This window comes from Chrysemys picta, chromosome 3, assembly GCF_011386835.1.
Source record: "Chrysemys picta bellii isolate R12L10 chromosome 3, ASM1138683v2, whole genome shotgun sequence".
Classification (NCBI taxonomy): Eukaryota; Metazoa; Chordata; order Testudines; family Emydidae; genus Chrysemys; species Chrysemys picta.
The window spans coordinates 85,452,195-85,477,228 of NC_088793.1; the positions used below are offsets into that span (position 1 = coordinate 85,452,195).

A 25,034-nucleotide genomic window follows, 5' to 3' on the forward strand; every position below is an offset into this window, starting at 1 on the left:
GATCTTATACTCAAACACAAGCAGGGACAGGAGCATGCACATCCCCAATGGACACAACTATTCAAAAAGACTCCAGTTTTATGCACGAGGTTCATGTGCACCTATAGTAGGATGCACCTTGACATATGTTTACATTTAAAAATTAGCAAAGAAGATGAACAAGTGTGGCTCTTTACAAATGTGACATTCACAATGAGCACTAAATAAATTTAAGACTGATCAACCTGACAGAAGGATAGGAGTACTTGTGGCACCTTAGAGACTAACAAATTTATTAGAGCATAAGCTTTCGTGGGCTACAGCCACAGTTATGCATCCGAAGAAGTGGGCTGTAGCCCACAAAAGCTTATGCTCTACTAAATTTGTTAGTCTCCAAGGTGCCACAAGTACTCCTGTTCGTTTTGCGGATACAGACTAACACGGCTGCTACTCTGCAACCTGAGAGAGAATCTCAAAGAGCTGCAACATAGATTTTAAACTTGTGAGGGACCCTGTCAAAGGACTTTGGAAAGTCTACATAAATTATGTCAATTGGTTCTACTTTATCCACTATTTTATTGACCCATTTAAGAATTCTAATAGACTAGAGCAAGACAATTTTCCTTTGCTGAAAAAACACTGATTAGACCCTCTCAGATCATGATCTTCAGGAATTATATTCTGTAATTTTTTTCCTTCAGTTTACCCGTTAAAGATGTAAGGCTTACGGGTCTATAATTCTTTGGATCATCCCTACACAGCCTTTTTAAAAATAGTTACATTTGCTACCATCCAATACTCTGTTATAGTAGCTATTTTTAATGCAAGGTAGCGTATTGGTGCTAGCAGCTCAGCTACTTCATTCAGTGGTGAAAAATTATTTTTTGACAATTTCAGTGATATTCATCTGTTATTGATAACAGATAGAGATGTTAATTTTTAGAAATAGGATTTCTAATCTGACATTGTCCCCAGTAGATTTTAAAAATAACAGCTCAGAAGATTAAGAAAACACACACTGAAAGAGAAAATCTAGGTCACATGCTTTTGAAAAATAGAGTTAAGAATGAGCTTCTCCAATGATTCCAGGAAAATAAATGAACTAAGAGTTTAAGACTATACTGCTCTCTGTAGAATGTCATCTCCTCTATCCAGGCTTGCGTTTCCATCTTTAGGAAATGTTTCAAAATCTGGAAATTTGGATCATGATCCTGTGCGGGGCTTAGCAACTCACAGAATCAATCCCTTAGAGCAGTCTCAGTGGGATGCAGTGGAAGGATTGCGGTCTCTAATGATGAGGACCTATGGAGAAGGACTTCTATTTTGAGCAATGTTTTTAAATAAATTATATAATTTTCCAGAATGTTCTCTTCTTCAGCAGTGTCGCATATAAGCACGGTGTGATCTGTGTCAGACAATTAACAGGTCCCGACCTCAAAGAGCTCAGTCCAAAACCAAAGGCTGAGAAAGACCTTTAACCATCTTTGCAGCAGGCAGGGATCGGTTGTACAAAAACGTTTCTTCCTTCCAGCAGTAACAACAAGTAGAAAAGGCTTCACATTTATCAGACAAGTAGTACCAGGTTTCAAAACATGAAGCTCCAACCAGGATCCAAGGAGCGCAGCCTGGTAAGGCTTCCATCACTCTGCACTTTCTCAGCAGCGAAGGGATATGAGAATGGGGGTAAAAACAAGGCTCTGATTCTCATCAGGCTATTGTCCACGGACATTGCCGCCCCACAATGATCATGAGTCAAAGTTCTAAATTCTGGATCTTCACCTAAAGATGGCAAACACAAGCCTGGATGGAGGAGATGACATTATATAGCAGGGGTCGGCAACCTTTCAGACGTGCTGTGCCAGTCTTCATTTAGTCACTCTAATTTAAGGTTTCACGTGCTGGTCATACATTTTAACGTTTTTAGAAGGTCTCTTTCTATAAATCTATAATATATAACTAAACTATTGTTGTATGTAAAGTAAATAAGGTTTTTAACATTTTTAAGAAGCTTCATTTAAAATTAAATTAAAATGCAGAGCCTCCTGGACTGGTGACCAGGACCTGGGCAGTGTGAGTGCCACTGAAAATCAGCTTGCGTGCAGCCTTCGGCACCCGTGCCATAGGTTGCCTACCCCTGTTATATAGAAATCAGTACCAACTGTCAATTTACTTTCTTGAGGTCACTGCTTAAGCCACCTGGGCATTGTCCATGGACAATGGTGTCCCATATTTTAGTTTAGTTCTCAGGCTGTTGAGCATCTCATACATTCTTCAAGCTGTGGATAGAAGGGTCTAAGTGGATGGCATGGTGGATAAAATTCAATGGTTTAAAAAAAAAAACCAGATTTTGAGGAAATCTTTTGAGGAAAAAAGCCTATCTAAAGATAGTTTTAATTAAGATATCTTTGAGCTATAATGTATCTCATCATGGAATGGGGATTATAAATTCTAATTCTATAGTATGAGATAATATATTCATGTAATGTTTAAGAAAGTTTTGTAAATGAGTTCCAATAGTTCATGGATTAGGGACCCAATCTTATGAGGTTCCACAGGCTTCTGTATACATTATTTAGGTTAATCTTTCTATCTACCCAATGGGACTTAGTGCTCAGTCTAGAAGATACCATCAGAGATGCTTAGTTTTGCAGTTCTCAAACTGTGGATTTGTGTCTCTAGAGGTAATGTGCTTGTTAACAGAAAAACATGTTTGTAAATAAATAAATAAATAAATAAGATATAGAAGTGAGAAATAAGACCTCAACTCTATTGTCCCTCTGCAAATTTGTGTACACAGAGTCAATCCCTTACTTCTCTCTCAAAGTTTCAGAAAGTTCAATGAATAGAAGATTGTTGGGGCGGAATAGATCTGGACAAGGAGAAGCCGTCTGGAGATAAACGTGAGAAGCGAGGGACATATGCTTGTTTTATTAAAATACTATATGTTTGCTGTTGAAGAAAAAAATCCAGAATACTTAACGTTGTTGTTTTAGTTAAATAAAACAATTTAAATGTCTGTCTGGTGATGTTCTCCTCCTAATACAACATGGCAAGAAAATCCTCCAAATATTAATCATTAACCTGTTGAACTGGAGATAGTTCACCTCCCAATGACTTCATAAATATCTGATTCAATTACCTTTGGTAAATGAAATAACCAATCATTCATTTTCTGACAGAGGTGTAAAACTAATCTGAAAAGTTTTCAAAATAAATCGCTTTAAAAATGTATATATAGTGTGTACCTTCTAAAAATGAAACCTACATCTATCCCTGAGTTGTGAAGAATATGTAATAAGGTTATAACAACCAATAAAAATGCACTTTTATGCAGAAATCCATGATTAAATCGAGTCTTCCTGACTAGTGATTTAAATGAAATCCATCCTGGTGGATGGAGCAAGGGAATAGATGGGGGTGAGAACTTGCATGAGTGGATGGGTGACAGATTCATAGGGAAGTTAGAAAAAAAAAAGGGGGGGCAGAAAATGACGACTTATAGGGAGAAGTAGAAGCAGCAGAAAATAGAGGAGAAGGAGGTAAAGTACATCAAGTGATGGGAGAGGAGGAAATGAGAGAGACAAAGAGCTGTAATGGATTGATGGAGAGACCAAAAAAAAAACAAAAACAAAAACACACACACCAAAAATAAGAACAGGAAGCAAACGTACACTGAAAACAAAGGAAAAGATCTATTATAAAAAAAAACTGGAGTGAAGCAAGGAAGGGGGACAACAAAAGTAAAAGAGATATAGCAAGTTACTATTTAATGTATTTGAAATGTAACTGTTTGACAATATGTTATCATTACATACGGTACAACTCTGCCTCCCCATGTGCAAGCATTTTTATTTCTTTAAGCAGGTAGAGTGGCACACATACTTGTCACACCAGACAGCAATGATGATAATACTTCTCCCTTACAAAAGTTTTCATCTGTAGATCTCAGAGTGCTTTACCAAGAAGATAAGCATCATTCCCATTTTATATATGGGGAAACAGACAGGGGGAGGTGAAGTAACTTGCCTAAGGTCACACAGCAGGTCAGTGGAAGAGCGGGGAATAGAAGCCAGGTATCCTGAGTCCCAACCCAGTGTTCTATCCACTCCTCCTCATAATAGGCTTAGTCATCAAATGAAAAAAAGTCAGGTATATTTTTGAGCCATAGTTGCAAAACTTTTGCTTTTGTTTAAATGTACCAGAGTCAACAAAAGGACTTTTTAAAATACTATATTTAAACAAGCATTTTTTTGAATTTACAAATATTCAGTTAGTACCTCAAGACACAGCAACTGCTCTCTACACATGAATGACAACAGCAAACTATCCTGATGGACAGGACAGATAAGAATAGTAAGAGGCCAATCTGGCTTCATCAGGAGCTCTTTAATAATCTGAAGATCAAAAAGGAATCCTACAAAAAGTGGAAACATGGACAAATTGCTAAGGAGGAATACAAAAGAATGGCACAAGCATGTAGGGCTAAGGCACAAAATGAGTTACAACTTACAAGGGTCATAAAAGCAATAAGAAGCTTTTAAAAATACATTAGGAGCAAGAGAAAGATGAAGGAAAGATAGTATCAGACAACATCAATAAGGCTGAGGTGTTAATGCCTATTCTGCTTCAGTCTTTACAAAAAAAGTAAATTTTGACCAGGTCATTAAATAATTATATATAACAATAAGGGGGAAGGAACACAACCAAATGAGGGAAAGAACACGTTAAAGAATATTTAACTAAGTTAGATGTATTCAAGTCATCAGAGCCTGATTAAATTCACTCTAGGGTACTTAAGGAACTAACTGAAGCAACCTCTGAATCGTTAGTAATTACCTTTGAGAACTCATGGAGGATAAGACAGACCTCAAAGGACTGGAGAAGGGCAAATATAGTACCGATCTTTAAAAAGGGAAACAAAGAGGACCCTGGAAATTATAAAGCAGTTAGCCTAACTTCAATACCTGGAAAGATACGGGAACAAATTATTAAACAATCAATTTGTTCATAACTAGAGAATAATAGGGTGATAAATAATAACCAACATGGATTTATCAAGAACAAATCAAGCCAAACCAACCTAATTTCCTTTTTTGTCATAGGGTTACCAGCTTAGTGAATGGTGGAAGCTGTAGATGCAACACATCTTAATTTTAATAAGACTTTTGACATAGTCCCATATGACATTCCTATAGTATAAGCAAAATAGAGAAATGTAGTCTAGAGGAAATTACTATCAGGTGGGTGCACAAATGGTTGAAATACCATACTCAAAGGCTCGGTCTACACTAAACCCCCAAATCGAAGTAAGGTACGCAACTTCAGCTACGTGAATAACGTAGCTGAAGTCGACGTACCTTACTTCGAACTTACCGCGGTCCACACCCGGCAGGCAGGCTCCCCCGTCGACTCCGCGTACTCCTCGCGGCGAGCAGGATTACCGGAGTCGACGGGGAGCACTTCTGAGTTCGATTTATCGCGTCCAGACAAGACGCGATAAATCGAACCCAGAAGTTCGATTGCCTGCCGCCGAACCAGCGCGGTAAGTATAGACAAGCCCAAAGAGTAGTTATCAATGGTTTGCTGTAAAACTTGAGAATGTACATAGTGGGGTCCCCACACGGTTCTGTCCTGGGTCCAATACTATTCGATATTTTCATTAATGACTTGGATAAGAGTATGTTTATAAAATTTGCAGATGACACCCAGCTAGGAGGGGTTGCTAATACTTGGAGGACAAGATTAGAATTCAAAACAACCTTGACAAATTGGAGAATTAGTCTGAAATAAATAAGATGAAATTCAAAAAAGCCAAGTGCAAACTATTGCACTTAGGAAAGAAAAACAAAAAACAAATGCACAATTACAAAATGGAGAATAACTGGTTAGGCAACAGAACAGCTGAAAAGGATCTGGGGGTTATAGTGAATCACAAATTGAATATAAGGCAACAATAACAGTTGTGGAAAAGGCTAATATTTTGGAGTGTATAAACTAGGGCTGTCAATTAATCGCAGTTAACTCTCACAATTAACTCAAAAAAATCAACTACAATTTAAAAAATAAAACACGATTAATCACAATTTTAATTGCACTGCTAAACAATAGAACACCAACTGAATTTTATCAAATATTTTGAATGTTTTTCTACATTTTCAAATATATTGATTTCTATTACAACACAGAATACAAAGTGTAGAGAGCTCACCTTATATTATTTTTATTACAAATATTTGCACTGTAAAAATGATAAACAAAAATATTGTATTTTTCAATTCACCTCATACAAGTACCGTAATGCAATCTCTTTATCATGAAAGTGCAACTTACAAATATAGATTTTTTTTGTTACATAACTGCACTCAGAAATAAAACAATGTAAAACTTTAGAGACTACAAGTCCACTCAGTCCTACTTATTCAGCCAATCGCTGAGACAAACAAGTTTGTTAACATTTACAGGAGATAATGCTGCTGGCTTCTTATTTACAATGTCACCTGAAATTGAGAACAGGCGTTCGCATGGCACTTTTGTAGCCGGCATTGTAAGGTATTTACGTGCCAGATATGCAAAACATTCGTATGCCTATTCATGCTGCGGCCACCATGATGATACTCGTTAAAAAAAATGCATTAATTAAATTTTGACTGATCTCCTTGGGGGAGAATTGTATGTCTCCTGCTCTGTTTTACCCACATTCTGCCATGTATTTCATGTTATAGCAGTCTCAGATGATGACCCAGCACGTTTGTTTTCAGAACACTTTCACTGCAGATTTGACAAAACGCAAAGAAGGTACCAATGTGAGAATTCTAAAGATCACTCGACACAAGGTTTAAGAATCTGAAGTGCCTTCCAAAATCTGAGAGGGACGAGGTGTGGAGCATGCTTTCAGAAGTCTTAAAAGAGCAACATTGATGCGGAAACTACAGAACCTGAACCACCATAAAAGAAAATCAACCTTCTGCTGGTGGCATCTGACTCATGATGATGAACGTGAACATGCGTTGATCTGCAATGCTTTGGATTGTTATCAAGCAGAACCCTTCATCAGCATGGACACATGTCCACTGGTATAGTGATTGAAGCATGAAGGGACATATGAATCTTTAGTGCATCTGGCACGTAAATATTTTTTAGCATCCAGCTACAACAGTGCCATGTGAATGCCTGTTCTCACTTTCAAGTGATATTGTAAACAAGAAGCGGCCACCATTATCTCCTGCTAATGTAAACAAACTTGTTTGTTTGAGCTGACCAAGAAGTAGGACTGAGTAGATTTGTAGGCTCTAAAGTTTTACATTGTTTTGTTTTTGAATGCAGTTATTTTTTTACATAAGTCTACATTTGTAAGTTGCACTTTCATGATAAAGAGATTGCATTATAGTACTTGTATGAGGTGAGCTGAAAAATACTATTTCTTTTGGTTTTTACAGTACAAATATTTGTAATCAAAGAAATATAGTGAGCACTGTACACTTTGTATTCTGTGTTATAACTGAAATCAATATTTGAAAATGTAGAAAACATCCAAAAATATTTAAATAAATGGTGTTCTATTATTGTTTAACAGTGTGATTAATCGAAATTAATTTTTTTAATTGCTTGACAGCCCTAGTATTAACAGGAGAGTCATATGCAAGAATGGTAGGTAACGATCCCACTCTGTTCGGCACTGGTGAGGCCTCAAGCTGCAGTATTGTATCAAGTTCTGGGCTCCACAATTCATGAAAGATGTGAACAAATTTGAGAAAGTCCAGCGGAGCCCAACAAATATGATAAAAGTTTTAGAAAACATAACCTATGAGGAAAGTTTAGAAAAAAATTAAGTTAATTACTTATTACCAGAGTTCATTAAGATGGACACTGCACATTCACACTCTTGGTATGTGTTGACCAATGAAGTGAGATAGTGGAACTCTCTGGCAGCAGGGTCTCTTAAAGCACTCACACAGCCTCAAAGTTTGAGCACATTCTGACGGCCTAGTTATAAAAGGGGGCATGGCACCCACGTTGTGGGGTATGCATCTCCAGCATGCCCTCATGGCTTGTTGTGAACTGCAGGCGTGTTGTACTCAGCACCCTTCGGAGCTTTTCAGACAACTACCCAGACCAGATTAAACGAGTCCCTGCAAAGGAAGGTTAATTTATTTATTCTGCAGAGGGTAACTCATTTATTTAGCTGCTCTCTTTGGGCCCACATAAGAGTCCTGGTCAGTTTCCTCACCTAGCTCTGGGAGGAGGGCTGGGCTTTGGAGAGACTGTCCCTCCCTCTAAGACAAGAGCCTCCCAGCATTCCTTCTTGGAGCGGGAATTGTACTTTAAGCCAGCTGTAGAGTCTCAGGCAGCTTATCCTCCAGCAGGCCCTTTTCCCTATCAGTCTCTCCACCCTCAGGTTGGGAGGCTTCAGCAGGAAGATCTCCTCCTGCTAAGTGAGGGCCCAGCAGATGCCTTCTGACTCCCTGCAGTGTTTATAGGCATCTCCCCTCCTATGAAGGAGGTGGCAGCACTTATAGTGGCCCCTTCTTCCAGCTCATTCGTTACTGGCTGCCCCACCAACTCTGCAAGGCTCCAGGCCCCAGGCCCTTAAAGACAATGTAACAGGATTCCTTCTAAATGCTACTTCTATCCTGGACCCCTTTCCTTTCTCTCCATGTCTCTTCAGGCTTTGAGTATCAGGTCTCCCCAAACTCTTAAAGGTCTCCCCAAACTCTTAAAGGACCATGACTTCTGGTGGGGAAGATTGACCACTATGCAATACAGCCCTCAAGGGGCAGGCTACCCTGTCACAGTTTGTTGCCACCTCAGTTCCTTCCACTGCTAAAGAAGAATACCACGTAATATTGAAATTAGGACTACAGGAGTGGGGAAGGAGGGCAGAGACTATGATTATGCAGAGTCCACCTCAAAGAACTATGGTTACATTTAAGTAACCTTCATTTCTTCTTCAAGTGTCCTTTGCATATTCCCATTCCTGGGAGAGTTTGGCAAGTAGTACAGCAAGAAGGGAGGGAGGGAGGCGGAGTCCTAATTAAACAATTACTGGGCCATGACTCTGCCAAACTGTGCATCAGACCTGGCTGCCAGATCCAGTGCATAATGCTTCATAAGTGTGAACTGAACTCCATGTAGCAGCTCTGTATAATTCAATAAGGAGAATATGTTTAGCACAAGCTACAGATGAAGCAACCACTCTTGTAGAATGGGCTCAAAGAGGAACAGGAGGATAGAGTGAAGCTCCTTTTTAATACTATTCAATGGGTTGTCTAAATTATCTAGAAAGGGACTGTGCTGAAATGGCCTGACCTTTAGAGTTACCTGCATATGAGACAAATAACATGGGAGAGGACCTGAACTTTTTAGTTTTATTCAGATAATACGAGACTGCTCTCTTTGCAACTAAGGAATGTAACAGATTCCCCTTTATATGTCTGAGGTTTTGAAAAGAATACTGGTAAATTAATACTTTGATTTATATGAAACTCAAAAATTTTAGGAAGGAATTTGGGATGCAATCTACGAACCACCCTGTGCTGATAAAAAGTAATAAGGAGGCTCCCGCCATTAAGGTATGTAGCTTACTAACTCTTTTAGCAGAAGTAATTGCTATTAAAAAAGCTGTTTTATAGAAAGATGAAAAAAGAGCAGCTCACTAGAGGTTCAAATCAGGGGAGACATAAGTTGCATTAAAACTAAGGTCAAATTCCACAAAGGGACAAGGTCCCATACTGGCAGATACAGATTCAATAAGTCTTTTTAAAAACAATTATTCACCAATATATGTGACAACACTTATTTTCCATAATGTGAGTATGGAATGCTGCTATAGCTACTGAGAGAGACAAACTCATTGCTTTTTAGTGTGGCGAATATTCTAAAATAAGTTGCATAGGAACTGAAACTTGACCAACATTCATACCAGACACCCATACAACAAATCTTTTTCACTTAAAACTGTAACTTTTTCTAGTAGATAGTTTCCTAGCATTAATTAGAACTTGCTGCATCTCAAAAGAGCATGATTTTTCTAAATCTGTCAAAGGCCTATTGCCCAAGCTGTCATATCTAACGATTGCAGATCTGGGTAGAAGACCTTCCCCTATTGCTTGGACAGTATGTCTGTTGTTATTGGGAGCATCTTGTATTTGCTATTGGATAAATGGATTAACACTCTGCCTCGGCCATACAGGAGCAACTAAAATTAACCCTGATCGAATCCTGTTTTATTTTCTTTAGCACCTTTAAGATCAGAGGGAATGGGGGAAATGCATACATCAGGCCCCTTCCCCTATCAAGCAGAAACGCATCCATCAATGATTGACTGTCTGAGCCCACTCTTAAGCAAAAACAGGGGCATTTCATACTGGGTCTTGGTGATGAATCTCTGTCCAGAAACGAACAAAGACTGAAAATATTCTGAATCAATGAGTCCTTAGAGGCCACTCATACACCAGCGCAGTTGTTCCACAATTTCAGTGTATTCTGCTGCTGCCTGCAAGGCAATTGGGTAAATGTTATATAGGATACACCAGTCCAAAGTTTTATTGCCTTGTTTCGCGTTGAAACGACTGAGCTCCTTCCTGTTTGTTCAAATACTACGTTTGCGCCACAGCTCATAGAGTGATTACGGACATGTCCATAACCATTTGAACTACTACATTCTGCACCTGGGGAAGAAATGCTTTGAGAGCCAGATGGATCGCTGTCAGTTCTAACATGTTTATGTGCAATAGAGATTCTCTGCAGCTCCAAAAATCTCAAATGAAAAGGTTGCAGAGATATGCTCCTCAACCTATCATGGACACATCTGTAGTAATCTCTTAACATAGGAGGAGCTGGGTTGAACAAACCTCCTTTGAGGACATTCTGTAGTTTCATCCACCACATCAGAGACAGATTAATTTTTCTTGGAACAATAAGTATTCTTAGCATATTGTCCATGCCAAGTTTGAAGTTCCTTCATAGCCAATGTTGAGCCTGGCATATGGAATCACTTGTGCTATGGGTCACTTGTGGTACAGAGTCGGCGCCTATGGCAATAATAGTTTCGGAACATGCTCAAATGCTGAGGAGAGAGGAGTGCATGAGCACTCTAACAGGTACTGCTACCAGAAGTTTCCATTGTCCTAGCTGCACCAGTCAGCATCTCCCAAGAGTAGGCATATGCACAGGACACTCAAAGAAGAACTGGGCACATTTAGTCTTGAGTAAAAAAGTGTGAGGGGTGATCTGATAAGTCTTCAAATATGCTAAGGGCTGCTCTAAAGAAGACAATGATCAATGGTTGTCCATGTTCACTGAAAGTAGGACAAGAAGTAATCAGCTTAGTCTGCAGCAAGGGAGATTTAGGTTACATATTTGGGGAAAAAATTCTAATTATAAGGATAGTTAAGCATTGGAATAGACTTCAAAGGGAGGTTGTGGAATCTCCGTCATTGGAGATTTTTAAGAATGGGTTGGACAAATTCCTGTCAGGGATGCTACTTGGTCCTCTCTCAATACAGGGGGCTAGAGTAGACGACCTCTTGGTGTTCCTTTCAGCCCTACATTTCTATGTTGCTATAACAAGCCTGGGTAGAGTTTTTTATGTGTAACCTTTTATTCAATACAAACTAGATGCTCAGATGATTTAGGTGTTTATCCATCCATATAATTTTTTCTACCATTTTTATAATAGAACTGCACTTACTGCAACTTGCTACGTCAAAAAAGAACATTTGAAGCATAGCTAGAGGTTCAATTCTTCCATGGGGCTGCCAGAGCCTCTCTCTACCAACTCCCCACCACCAGAGCCTTTCCCTGCTGCCTTCCACTTGCTGCCTTTCAATTAGGTAGGAAAAGTCTCCGGCACTAGGGAGGTAGAGGGACAGCAGTGTAGATGTGGGTGGCATGGCTTGGGCATGTAGAGAGTCATGTAGGGTACATACCCTAGGGTTCTGATATGTCTACTCACCTAAGCTGTGCCTCACCTTCTACACCAGGCGTTCTCAACCTTTTTCTTTCTGAGGCCCCAAACATGCTATAAAAATTCCACAGTCCACCTGTGCCACAATAACTGTTGTTCTGCATATTCAGTAGATTAAAAGCCAGGTCTGGCATTAGGGGGGTAGCAAGCAGGGCAATTGCCCGAGGCCCCATGAAGCTAAATTGCTTGGACTTTGGCTTCAGATCCGAGCAGCAGAGTTCAGGCTTTGGCTTTCTGCCTTGGGCCCCAGCAAGTCTAACACCTGTCTGCTCTATGGTTAATTTTGGAAGACCCCCTGAAACCTGCTCACAGCCCACTAGGAGGCCCTGGACCTCTGGTTGAGAACTTCTGTTCTATACCACTATTAATACCCGTGCTAGCTAGACATGCAACAACTATACTCTACAAGTCACCACAAGTGTAGACCTACCCATTGTTTGAATTCTGAAGAGCATGTTGAAGAACCCACCTCACTAGTTGTAGCAGATGGACAACAGCTAATTTACACTAGCAAATTATTCCAAAGGCTGTACTGTGAATCCACCCCAAACCCTTAAACAATTACACTTTATTATAATTTCTGAGCACAACAGAGTTTAACGAAAAGCTGTAATTTCCCCTATTCTAGTATGAGAAAAATCAAACTCTGTATTAAATCTAAAGATTCAACATTAATAAAATATTGTTTTTACATAAATTGAAACATTTGCAGCATAATAGTTGAGATACAATATTTAAATAGCAATGTTATATTAAAGATTGGTTTCGCAAACAGACCTTGAAATACTTTACCTTTCAACAACCACACCATGCAACTACAGACAACACCCTGTAAGTGCATGCCAGGAAAATAAGGAATGCACTTCTATAGAATCACTTAACAATTGCTGGCAGGCAGTGTGTGAATCAATGACAGCTGCATTCTCAAAATGAATAAATCATATATAGGGTGACTCACATCAGGTGTGTAAGTAAGGTAAATCACATAACCTGTATTGCTATTGCACCACTGATAAAGAGTCCATTTGTAAATCTGAAATAAAAGTTGTACACTTCAAACGTCAAAAACAAAAATAAAGATCCAGAATGCTGGAAATACAGAACTTTCCCCTAAAACGACTCTTGCAAAGTTATTTTCATGTCAATGTTATTTTTGCCACCTTGGTTCTAGAGTGTACTGTTTCCTTATGGTAATGACCACTAAAAAAATCTAAAGACAACATTTAATAAATATAAAATCTTCACTATCTGCATTTTCTACTTGCTTTTCTTTATTCTGTTGATATCTTCATAGAAATTCAATCTGTTTCCTTTAAAACTGAAACATTTGCTAAAAAATGTGAAAGACTGACAATCCAATGTTGCAAACCAAAATAAAACATCTAATTACTGTATTTACTTCTGATTCCAAATACAAAACTAAATTAAACGAAATCATATATACACAAAGTGTAATGATCCAGAAGGACTTCGTACATGCTTAAGATACAAATGGAGATTACTTGGGGCTATTACGTTTTATAATTATTGTATCCACAAGCTAAATCGGCATAGGGGGATGGATATTTTTGTGTTTGGAGGAGGTGGACGCTACATATTTTTAAGATTGCAGTTTGGAGGTCTTTTGCTCGCAGGCAGCCGAAATCTCCACGACAGCTGAACAATGGTAGCAATCTTTCAATGGGCTGCTATTTCCACTGAATATGATCGAATCTGCTTCTCTTCACAAGACAAATCGCATCTAGCTCCATCATCCATCCCCACCTCTGGCCTCTACAGTCCCCATTACATAAATTAAGCGGAGGTGGCTGGGTCAGGGTAACCCCACCCCCTTCAGATCAACATAGTAGCTAGCACCTGGTGACAGCCAACGAACCCCCCCCCCGATTACTGACCCCAACAATAAAAGGTCCCGCCGCCCCTTGAGCGAGGCTCCGCACTGGACACTGTACAGGAGGCGGGGGAGGGGGCGTGCAGAGGCACACTCCGCTACTAAAAGTGCAACTCCCCTCCCCCACCCCGGCCAGGCGAGAGGAATTTACACACCTGTCCCTGCAACAGCCGCCGGGGGCTCGGCGCTCACCCCCCACCAGCGGCAGACAGCGAGAGGGGGACCACATTGGCACAGCCCTATTGCTCCCTTCACCCCACAGGAGATGGGGGGGGGGGGCAGCGAAGGTGTCACTCCGGGTGGGGATGGAAGAATGGAGGAGCTACATAGGGGGGCTTCCCCCCGATGAAGGGGCATCCCTCTGCCCGTGGGTGGGTGGACAGGGGGGCCGCCCACCCCGTGGTGGGCGCGGGTCACGGCAGAGGAGGTGCAGGCTGCGGGGCACTTACTCTCTCTGGTCCGTACGCTGCTGCTCTCACACCTTCATGCCGCCGACCAGCCCCGCCCTCTCAGCGCCCCAGAAGCTCGCGCTGCCCCCTGGTCTGTACGAATCCGAAGTTCAAAGGGCTCCTTCCAACCGCCTCTCCCCACTGGAGAGAATCGTTGTGGAAGGGGAGGACCCGAACCCGGCGCGAGCTGGGGGCGGCGGCGCGGAGCTCCCCAAAGGCTTCACAATAGACACAGAGCGGCGCGTGTGTGCGCGTGGGAGGAGGGGCTTCTCCCTCGGCCCGGACTCCCTCTCCAAGCACGCGGGGGCTGTTTACCCAACACCTAACCGGCCGTCGCCGCTTCCCCCAGGGACTAAGTGGGTGCCTCCCCCCAGCATCCGTGGCGTTGAGGTTCCGGGAACCCCGATTTCTATACACACCCCCTCAAGATGGCAGGTGGTATAGTCCAGTTCGCTCTCTCACTTACTCGAGCTAGGGGAGGGGCCGCGGGTATTGTGACGTAGTCTAAAGCCGGCTCCTGGCAGCCAATGCGAATGGGAGAGGAGGGGCTAGAATGGAAGTGGGCGGGGCTGCTGGCAGCTCCAAAGAGAGTGGGCGGGGCTGTTTCAGAGAAAAGAGTGCTTCGAATTCGTCCTACTGTATTTCGCACAGCGTGTTCTACTGATTGGTGCGCAGGTGTCAGGGCCGTCTCCAGCTTTTTTGCTGCTCCAAGCAGCGGGGGAAAAGGAAAAACCTGATTGAGATGCTACCGAAGTGTCGCCAAAGAGGAAGACAGGGAGTGAAGGACCCGCTGAAGAATTGCTGCTGAAGACTGGACCGATTGGGCTGCTGTCGAAGTGCCGCCACCACGCTGCCTCAACAAGGGACGCTGTGCTGCCCCCTTCTATTGGCCACCCCAGGCACCTGCTTCCTTCGCTGGTGCCTGGAGCCTGCCCTGGCAGGTGTAAGGTCTCTGTTAGGGGACCTGGCACTGCACGGAGCAAGTCCCTGAATATATGTATGCCTCAATTTCCCCATGAATGAAACAGGGCTGTTAAAATTACTTATCTCACAGGGGATGGGGGTTGTGAAGGTTAATTCAAACTGTTGTGAAATCCATGTGTTTAAGAAGACCTGATAGTGCACACATTGTCCATTGCATATAGTTCATATTGAAACCGAAGAAGTGATGACTAGATTGTATCAAAGAAGACAAGCAGGTGGACTTCAGTGCTGCCTTGGACAGAAGAAGATGGCAGACGGTTGCAAAAGGACCCAACCAACCCCAGATGATTAATAGATTCCAAGACCAAAAGGAACAATTGATCATCTGGTCTGACCTGTATAACACAGGCCATAAACTTCCTCAAAACAATTCCTACAGCAGGTCTTTTAGAAAAACATCTAATCTTGATTTTAAAATTGTCAGTGTTGGAGACCCCACCACAACCCTTGGTAAATTTTTCCAATGGTTAATGACTCTCACCATTAAAACTACACCTTATTTCCAGTCTTAATTTGTCTAGCTTCAATGTCCAGCCGTTGGATCATTTTATACCTTTCTCTGCTAGACTGAATGCAATCCAGTGGCTGGAGGTTGAAATTAGACAAATGATGTTGTCCATTTCCCTGGCTGCAATGGAATAAGGGGAAGAAATGTAGAGTTCATATTATGGGAATATTGTATGTATATAATTTACAGGTAAATGTAAAATATTGCCCCAAACACCCAAAGCCATCATTCAAGTTTCATTTTTTAAACGATTTCATCACAAATTTGAGCTATGGATAATGTGGAAATAGTAGGCTTGGAAAATCACTATCTCTTAGAAGATTTTATGCTTATGTCTACCCCACAGTACTTTCCATGGATGATTGGGAGTATGTCCCCCTGGGGTCTTTAGTTTTAGTGACATTCTCTTTTTGGTTGTGATTTTTTTGTTTGTTTGTTATGGAGTGCTTTCTTTGAGGCATGTATTGCTATATTTATTATTTGTCACTTGTCAGAGAGGCAGTGATCGTGTCATTCTGCTGAAAGTGGGAGAGATGATGTTTTCCTTTTCAGAAACACCGAATCCTGCTTTGACACTGCAAGACGCTTCAAATCCGACCTGCCCAGCTCTGGCGCGTTGCACGCTGGGATTTGTAGTCCTTGCTGTGAGTCCTGAAAGATCAACCCCTCCTTCAGCTTCATGAGAGGGGAATTATGCTTCCCAAAAAGTTTCGTTAGAGACCCAGAAAATTATAAATAATAATTTTTATTTTTGTTAAATCGAATTTGAGTAATTTTCATTCAGTCGCAAAAACAAATCTAGGAGCGGATTATGATATAACTGACAGGACCCGTTTGTTCCGGGTCACTGCTCCCGTGGTTCCTCCTTGGTAAGATGTCGGCCGCTATCGCCGCGCTCGCGTCTTACGGTGTCTCCGACTCTGGCTCCGACTCGGGCTCGGACAATGAGGGAAGCTCCCGCCGCTCGGCGCAGGTAGCCAGCCGGGAATCGGTGCTGCATCTCGCTTCACCGCCCCCTGCCCCGCAGGTCTTGGCGGTGGACTCGGCCCCGGAGGTGGCTGTGAAGGTAGGTGCCGCCCCGGGCGTTCGGCTGCAAGGGGACAGGAAAGGGGGGGCAGGGGAATCCCCTTCCCTCCGGCCTGGGTAGCGCTGCTGGGCCTGGGCCGGGCAGGGGGCAGCTGCCCGGGGAGCGTTGCCCCTTTCCGTGTGTCTCGCTTGGTCGCTTCACAGGAGGCCTCCTGCTGTCTGGGCGCCCTCAGCTGGGGGATTGGGGTGGAGACTCGGGCTGCCTGTCCCGGGCCCTGGCTGCTGGAAAGGCATTCGGGGCTGGCAGGAGATGCAGGGTCCCCTAATAGCTCGGTGGCTGGCCGGCTGCCCCTTGCATTGCAGGTGCGTAGAGTCAGCTCTTTTCGGCTGTTGCACCGATTTCACCAGATTGAAATCTTGCACCTTGTAGTTGATCTTCTAGATTAGGTTGTGAAACAATCAGATCTCTAGTCGGCAAGGGGAGAAGGCGCCTACGATATGAAATGTGCATAAGGAATACTGGGCGGAAGGTGGGGAGAGGAGAATCTGCTAGACCAAAGTGTTAACCTGGGTCTCCGCAGCCAGGTGGGGGAAGGGTGTTTGGGATTAATGTGATAATGCTGTTCCTGACCCCTTCCCCTCCTTCCGTGGTGGACTCGGGTTTCCTTGGTTTGGCTAACACGTGTCTCCAACCCACTACTCAGCTCACCACTCTCTGCTCCCCATGCTTTTGGGGGCGGAGGGGTGATTAATACCAGAGTTTGACATACAGACCTTTGGGATGCTGTCCTCCTCTCTGCTCCCTTCCCACACACTCGTTTTGTATACACTCCAAATTGTAGGCATCTTATCCTCTTCCCTAACTAATTGTTTCAAGCCCTGATTTAGAGGACTGACTATATGGTTCAAAATCTTAATTTGATACTGGCCCCTGCTGTTTAATCTTTACACTTTTTTGTTTATTTTTTTTGTTTTGGTGTATCCCTATTATCTTTAGTATTTTCACTATAGCTTTCCCAGGTAGCAGTAGAATGAAATTGACATAATTCTTGACACTCAAACTGCTGCCTATAGTGCTGTGAATAGCAACAGTGAAGGCTGACCAGTGCTTTATACGTTTCACTTTAGTACTTCTTGGCGAAGCTATGAGCAGCATGATTTCATTTTGTAAGCTCAGAAAGACAAGACTGCATTAGTTCACTTTTAGAAAGTTATCTTCAGAACCATAAAGTACAGAAGGTTAGAAACAATTCACTTTTAAATGAAACCATAAATTCTGTAGAAGTTGATGCCATAGTAGCACCATCACAAGCACGTGCCCCACTGAATGCATCCTACTCCATAGTGCCAAATAGATGAATGGATTTTTTTTTTCATTTCACTGCCTCAAATTAAAGATGGATGTGCTATCACAGCTGCCCAGCTGACACTTATCTGTACATCCTATGATGCTTAAGCACCACCACACTCCAGTCTTAGAGTTTCTAATCTCTCTGGGAGGTTAGTGTACAGTTTGACAGGAGTATTAGTTAACATCTGTAAAGTGCTTTGAACATGAATGATAAATAACAAGTAGCAGTGACAATGCATTGAGGCCAGCAGAGCCTTACATAAATTTAAAGGTGATGCCTAGAGTACTAGTCTCAAAAGCCTGAACCACTAATGTACTGGTGGACCATTTTCTGCTGGTTGGAGGCTACTGCATTATCACTGTTACAGAGGGTGTGACTTTTTTAACACTTGCAGGAAAAGACATTTTCTGCAAGAATCAGTATTTAGAGACCTATGAGAAATGCACTCCCTTCATATTATCTTTAAAAAGTGTTTTCATGGTGGCGACTTGTGCCCCAGTCCTCTTCTTGTTGTTGATAATATTGGGGAAAAAATTCGGCATTTAGTAGTGAGTATAATTTTGTGCTAAATGCAAAAAAAGAAGATGGGACTCTGTTATTTGGCAGGCAAGCTATTTTATTTATTTAGATTTTACTACTCTACTATATAAGTGTCTCCACCATGCTGTGGTAACCCTTGACAATCCTTTAAAAGATACTGGCAACTAAACAGACCAATTAGTTACCCCAAAATCAAACTCAAGTGACAACACAAATATAAGAAGTGAACATATACACATCTCATACAGTCCTCACCAGATCCCAAGATTATGAACCCGGGTAACAAAAGGCAGATGCACACCCTCAATTTAACGCATCAAATTACCCTTGTCACTTCTTCCAGCTTGCTTCCTACAACCAACCAACATCCCTTTTGCCTTGTCTGAACTAAGTCTTAGCCATCTTGCCCTCGTGCGTGCCTCAGCCTTTTCCAGACACCGAGTAATGCCATCAGCAGTTCCAGCCATGCTGATGGAGATATAAAGCTGAGTGCCTTCAGAATATTGAAGATCTTCTGGTCCATGTAAAACTCCTGGTAGCCTCATGTATGCATTAACAAAAGGTGTGACAACATGGAATGTTGCAGAACCCCCCAGGAGAGTACTCACATGGAGAAGATGCAGGTGTCCTACACCATCTTATGAGAGTGCCCATCAAATAGGCCTGTTCACCCATGATATAGTTTGCAAAAAAGTCAACATCCAATTATGGTGAACTGTATCAAAGACAGATCACGGATGTAATGATATCAGGATAGATACTCGATCTTCGTCTATTGTCCCCCGATACCACCAGAGCTGTCTTTGCTATACCCAGGTTGGCAACTAGTGTAGAAAAGAACTGAGGCTACTAAACAGTGTTTGAGTTATCTCACCACAACCTTTTCAATAATCTTAACTGAAAATGGAAGACGTAAAATGGCATGATAGCTGGAAAGATTCAGTAACAAGCAGTGATTTTTTTTTTTGAGTGCAGAATGTACGTGTGCTTCTTTCAGTGAAAGAGATACCTCCCTCTTTCAAGGAGGTATTGATAATTTGTACTAACAGTGTACCCAGTTCTTTCCTGCATGCTTTCACCATCCAGGAAGGATGTAGGTTTTAAGCACAAATTGATGGCCAAAGTGCTTCCAAAATCATCAAGGATTGATCCTGGCTTAACCTCAAGCAGAGAAGACTTGGCATTATCTCCTTTAGCACATATTCTTATCCCATGGAGGCAGACGGTTCTAACCAAATCTGAGCAATTTTATCTGCAAAATAGAACGAAATGGGTCTTGAGCTTATGGTACAATGATTCTGGCATTACTGTGTTGGAGGAGCAGCAAGTTGACTAAGGAAGAAAGTCAAGAAGGTACTGTCCTGCTGACACACAACAGCTGCACTAGCTGGTGTAGATAGTGACTGCAGTAGTATGCTGGCCATGTATTGCGGAGGCGAGCTTGGATGGGAGAAAGAGACGGCTCTGTAAAAAGGAAGGGCAGGGCACTTGGTGAGAGCACTGCAGTCCTGTGATCTGAACTGTAGTCATGCACCATTCTAGTGTCTAGTGGGTTGTTGGGTCTGAAGAATAAAAATGCATGGCTTGAGTAGCTTGGTGTCTGGCTTCTAGTTTAATAACTGTTGTTGCTTCCTGATTAGTTTAGCTTTGTAATCTTTGTGAAATGGCAAAGACTTCAAACGTGCATAGGTATTAAAAGGGGAATATATTCTTAAGTATCTACAATAGCAAAACTTAGTTGCTAGTTCTAGCTTTTTGATATTTGTAGTTTATCAGACATCTAGTGCACAAGACACACTCCTTTTTGTATACTTTTATGAATTGCAGCAAGTACTGCCCAAAGATGTTACTCCAAGATGTGTCATTCTTAGCTGATGTTGAAAGAGGGCAAGGTCTTTGCTTTTGAACTGCATCATACATCTGCACAGTCCCTTTTGATTTCAAAATGCATTTGCATCTATGCAAATTACACTAATGAATTGTAGCTATTATTTGAAATAATAATTCTTGGGGTGTCATCCTTTATGGTATTTTTAGTAGCTCTTCCACACACTGCTGACCTCTGCGCTGTAGCCCATAGGATTATTTTGCGAGCTATTGTATCCTACTAATCCAGCCAACAGTATCAATTAATATGTTTTTTCTGAAATTAATCCATTTTATTCTTATATTTTATTAATATTAATTCCTTGGAATTTAGGATGTGTTGAGGCATGTGTTTCCTAATAATAAATTTTGCTGAAATGCAAGAAGCCTACCGGCCTGTAAGATCCAGTAAGATCTGCCATATAGCAAAAAGTATAATCAATTATGAATATGTCAGCATAAAAGCTGGTAACCTTTGGCACAGATAAGAATGGTCCCTGAACTTTGGGGAACCAAAGGGAGGAACTATCCACATCACAGGTTTATCCGGGATCTACAACCAGTTGGTAACTGCAGGGTACACCACAACTTGGAGGTCATCAAGAGAGCCTAGGTTGGCAGTTTTGGAGTGAGATAAACCTTATTAATATATTTAGAAAGTAAGTGTCATAATCCACTAACCTATAGGAGAAGGGTACCCATAAATTTCTTAGGGTACGGAAATAAGATTTGGGTATAGGAGGTTGGGGCTGAATTACATAGGTCAGGATCCTATAAAATACCTTGTAAGAGAGCTCTTGTTAGCTCTTAAGCTCTTCTAAGTTCTAGGCTCTTCTAACTCTGGAAGCTTCGGTTTTTTGGAGTGCTTTTTCCAGTTCTCCTATACTCTAGAGCAGTGGTCTCCAAACTTTTTTGATCGCGCACTCCTATCAGTAAAAAATAATTTTGAGCTCGCACCCCCGCCGCGCCAAAGCGCTCCTCCTGCCACGCACCACCAAGGATCCTCTTGCGCACCCCCTGGGGTGTGCGCACCCCACTTTGGAGACCACTGCTCTAGCGACTATCTTTTCATATATCTATTCTATCTACTGTCGCGCTATCAGCTTAGCTTGTGCAGTATAGTATAACTACTCAACATTCCTAACCATTGAGGAAGTCGGCAGCATTGCGTAATCAGGCATGCCAGGAGTGAGGCTGGTCCTTCACCTCCTATTACCGGGTCCTCAAGGAAGGGTTGTGAGTATGTTAGGTTAAAATACTTATAATAGAAATGTTACCACCAATGTTTTGGAATTCTTTTACTGTTTTGCAGTTATATGTTTCATTGCATTTCTTATTTTTATGTTACCTTCAATAAAGATTTTATCAATTTGGTATTGTCCTCAGTGTACATGTTCTTGCCAAGCACCCTGAGAGTCCTCTCCTGATTATAGAACTCTTTGAGTTCTTGAACTCTGTAGTCTGAATTGGACAAGAACCTATAAATCCTCTGGTCGGATGCGATCAGTGGCGAGCCATAACAACTAACCCATCAAATTCAGGTCAACGGCGCTTTGTTACTCTTAGCAAATAGAACTGAAATTGAAATGTAAGTAGCAGTGAATTAAACACATCCATCTGAGTCTTGCATCTTATTGAAGATTTTTATTTAAAAGGAAAAATGGTGGGAATGTGCACTGACCTCTTTAAAAATTACTTGAAAAAGTCAGGTGTGATCTACAAAAATAAAATATACAATAAAGAAAAGTGGGCTATTAAAGTATTTTATGAAATTTTCTATAGTAGTATGAAAAGGTCATATATTTGCTATGTTAAGCATTTTAATCTCTTTGCATATAAGGGCCCTATTTTTCAGTTATTGTTGAAGTTGGGATACATTTCATTTATTTGGGGAGAGGGAAAGCCAAGAATGTATTTATTGGGAGTGGAACCAACAAGAGCCTAGAATTCATTCATTGGTGGGTGCCCAGAAATTAACTGGGAAAGATGCATATTTCAGAATTGAAGAGTGTCAGCACTGATTATTATTATTTTTTTATGTGTGGGAGCAAATTGATTTATTGGTGGGAAAAGATGTGATAATAAAAATCAAATAAGTATGACTTTGAGAGTAAGGAGGCATAGTGGCTCATGTACTTTTAATCTGGGTATAAGACTTAGTCCTCAGGCTAGCAGATATTGTGGAAACTGGTCATAATTAATCCTATTAATATGAAGGTTGAGGCCAACATGCATTCAAGATCTTTATTTTAGACACTTTGTGAAAGAAGTTACTTAAGTCAGTTGACACATTTTTATTCTCAAATTCCTTTCAGCTTCACTAAGTACCGTATATACTCGTTCATAAGCCGAATATTTTTGGTAAAAAAGGGGCGCATCAAAGAGTGGAGGTTGGCTTACACCAAAATTTGATGATTTTAAACTCTATAGAATCATTGAATTAAACAAAATGACAATGTATTAGATATTCATCTGGAGCCCCTTAGCTGCCTATGGCCGTGGTTCGCCATTCCCAGCCAATGGGAGCTAAGGGGCTCTGTGCCTGTGAACGCTCCAGGTAAACAAAATGTCCAGGCCCGCTAGCGGCTTACCCTAACGGGCCAGGAGCCAAAGTTTGCCAACCCCTGAAATATAGGGTCAGTTTATGAAAGGTTAATACAGTTTAAGCTATTTTTACCTAACCATCTTGGGGCGTCGGCTTATAAACGAACGGGCTAATGAACGAGTATATAGGTAATTTCTTTTTGGTGATCAAAACTGTAGCCACAGGATACAAGCCAGAGGGTGACTATCCCAAGTCTCTTACAAACATTCATGTCTTGTATTACTTTCAAATATCCTTAACACATGGCTTCGTCAGAGTATTCAAATTGATAAAAGGAAATATTTTACATACAGCATGAAATTAGACTGTGGACCTCAATGCCCCAGGAAACTGGTGAATTCAGTTTTGGAAGGGATAGTAAACCTCCTGCTTCAGGTTTTAAGACCACTTCTAACTAGTGGAGATTACAGTAAGATTTAATGTAGGGAGCATATCATCCTATATCTTTCTCTGTAGTGCTAACTACAGTCGGAGGCAGGATACTGGACTAAATAAATGTTGGGTCTGCTTCAGTATGGTAGTTCCTATGTTTCTAAGTCCATGCTGTTAGTGCAACATTAGTATCAGGAACTGAATCCCAACAAAAGGATTCCATGTAGTTTAGTTCAGAAATTTAAGGTCTGTTTTTTCTGGTGCTATCAGTCAGGTTTTTGGATTATTCAGGTGCGCAGAGAGCATTGCTTCAAAATAAGAACATGAGACTTGGGATGCACATAGGCATTAGACTAATACTGTAGAAACTGATCCCATTTTGAATGTATCTATGCAGTTGATATGAATGTTCACATTCCAATAATTTTAATCTAGTCTGTGTTTAAAATATAATCCTATAAAAAAATTAGTTTCTTCGGTTTGAGGTTTTGACCATATTTGTTCTGCTTTTACTTTCAGTATCCTTCCATCCCATCCATCCTTAATGAGCTAGAAAACTGCTAAGCATATGTTGTGGGGCTATGCTAAGCTTCAATAGTCATTTTAAGGGACTGTTTATGTGAGGAGGACTTTACTTAATGTTTTTTAAATACAACATTTAAAACTATTTTGGGTTTATGGAATATCCTGTGGACGGTGGAGACCTAGGGCTTTATCCTGCAAGGTGCAGAGCACGCTAGCCTAATTCACCAAAGCATTTAAGCACGTGCTTAAGGTTCAGCAGATGAACAGTCCTACTGACTTCACGGGGACTACTCATGTGGTTAGCCCCATCTAGCAAAACACTTAAAGTGCTTCAGAACTCGCATTGTCAAATCCGTATTGCGTTGGACTTCACTGCAAATACCATATAAATCTCAACAGGAGTTGTTTAAATTTATTGAACAAGAATGTCACTTAATATTTCTTGCTGGGCTGTTAAGTTTGTGACCCATGGGATAGGGTCTCCATTTACTGCACTTCAATTTTAATAGATAACTAATGCTGATTATAAATTCTGTACAAAGCAGGCTGCCCTTGTTAGTTGTTTGGCTAGTTAGTGCTGAACTATCCTAGGGTCTGAAAACTTTGTGTTTTATTGACCAAACCATACAACAAAAATGTAAAAAGTTGTTTAATATCAGGGTGGATAAAAATCAATTATTTAAAATAAATAAAATCTGAGGGTTTTTTAATTTAAATCAGATTTTTTTGATAAAATGCTTTTTGACGGAAAAACCTATCTAAAGATACACTATAGGTCAAAGATATCTCATCATGGAATAGAGATTATAAATTCTAATTCTATAGTATGAGACAGTATACTCATGTAATGTTTGAGAAGTTTCATAAACGAGTTCTAATATTTCATGGATTAGGGACCCAATTTTATGGGGTTCCAGGAGTTTCTGTATAGATTATTTAGGTTAATCTTTCTATCTACCCATGGGACTCAGT

General features: G+C 41.1%; 2 protein-coding genes across 9 annotated transcripts in view; one reads left to right on the plus strand and one right to left on the minus strand.

Moving 5' to 3' along the window:
* WASF1 (WASP family member 1) overlaps positions 1–25,034 on the minus strand; it is a 205,247-nt gene that overhangs the window by 167,535 nt on the left and 12,678 nt on the right. For 4 of the 7 annotated variants that reach the window (XM_065590239.1, XM_005287629.5, XM_042857682.2 and 1 more), the window contains exon 1: positions 14,285–14,744. The exons of 1 other annotated variant lie outside the window; for it this stretch is intronic. The gene's annotated coding sequence lies outside the window, so the exon portion shown is untranslated. Of the gene's footprint in view, positions 1–13,990; positions 14,745–25,034 lie in introns of those variants that run through there. 2 more of the 7 variants (XM_065590233.1, XM_065590236.1) reach the window with 2 other exon arrangements.
* The window catches only part of CDC40 (cell division cycle 40), a 58,366-nt gene continuing 48,268 nt past the window's right edge, over positions 14,937–25,034 (plus strand). Inside the window, exon 1 of one of the 2 annotated variants that reach the window (XM_065590230.1) lies at positions 14,937–15,718. Coding sequence is in view for 1 of the 2 variants with exons in the window: in XM_005287628.5 (XP_005287685.1) it covers positions 16,651–16,842 (192 nt within the window). In the remaining variant the exon portion in view is untranslated. Of the gene's footprint in view, positions 15,719–16,606; positions 16,843–25,034 lie in introns of those variants that run through there. The other variant, XM_005287628.5, reaches the window with a different exon arrangement.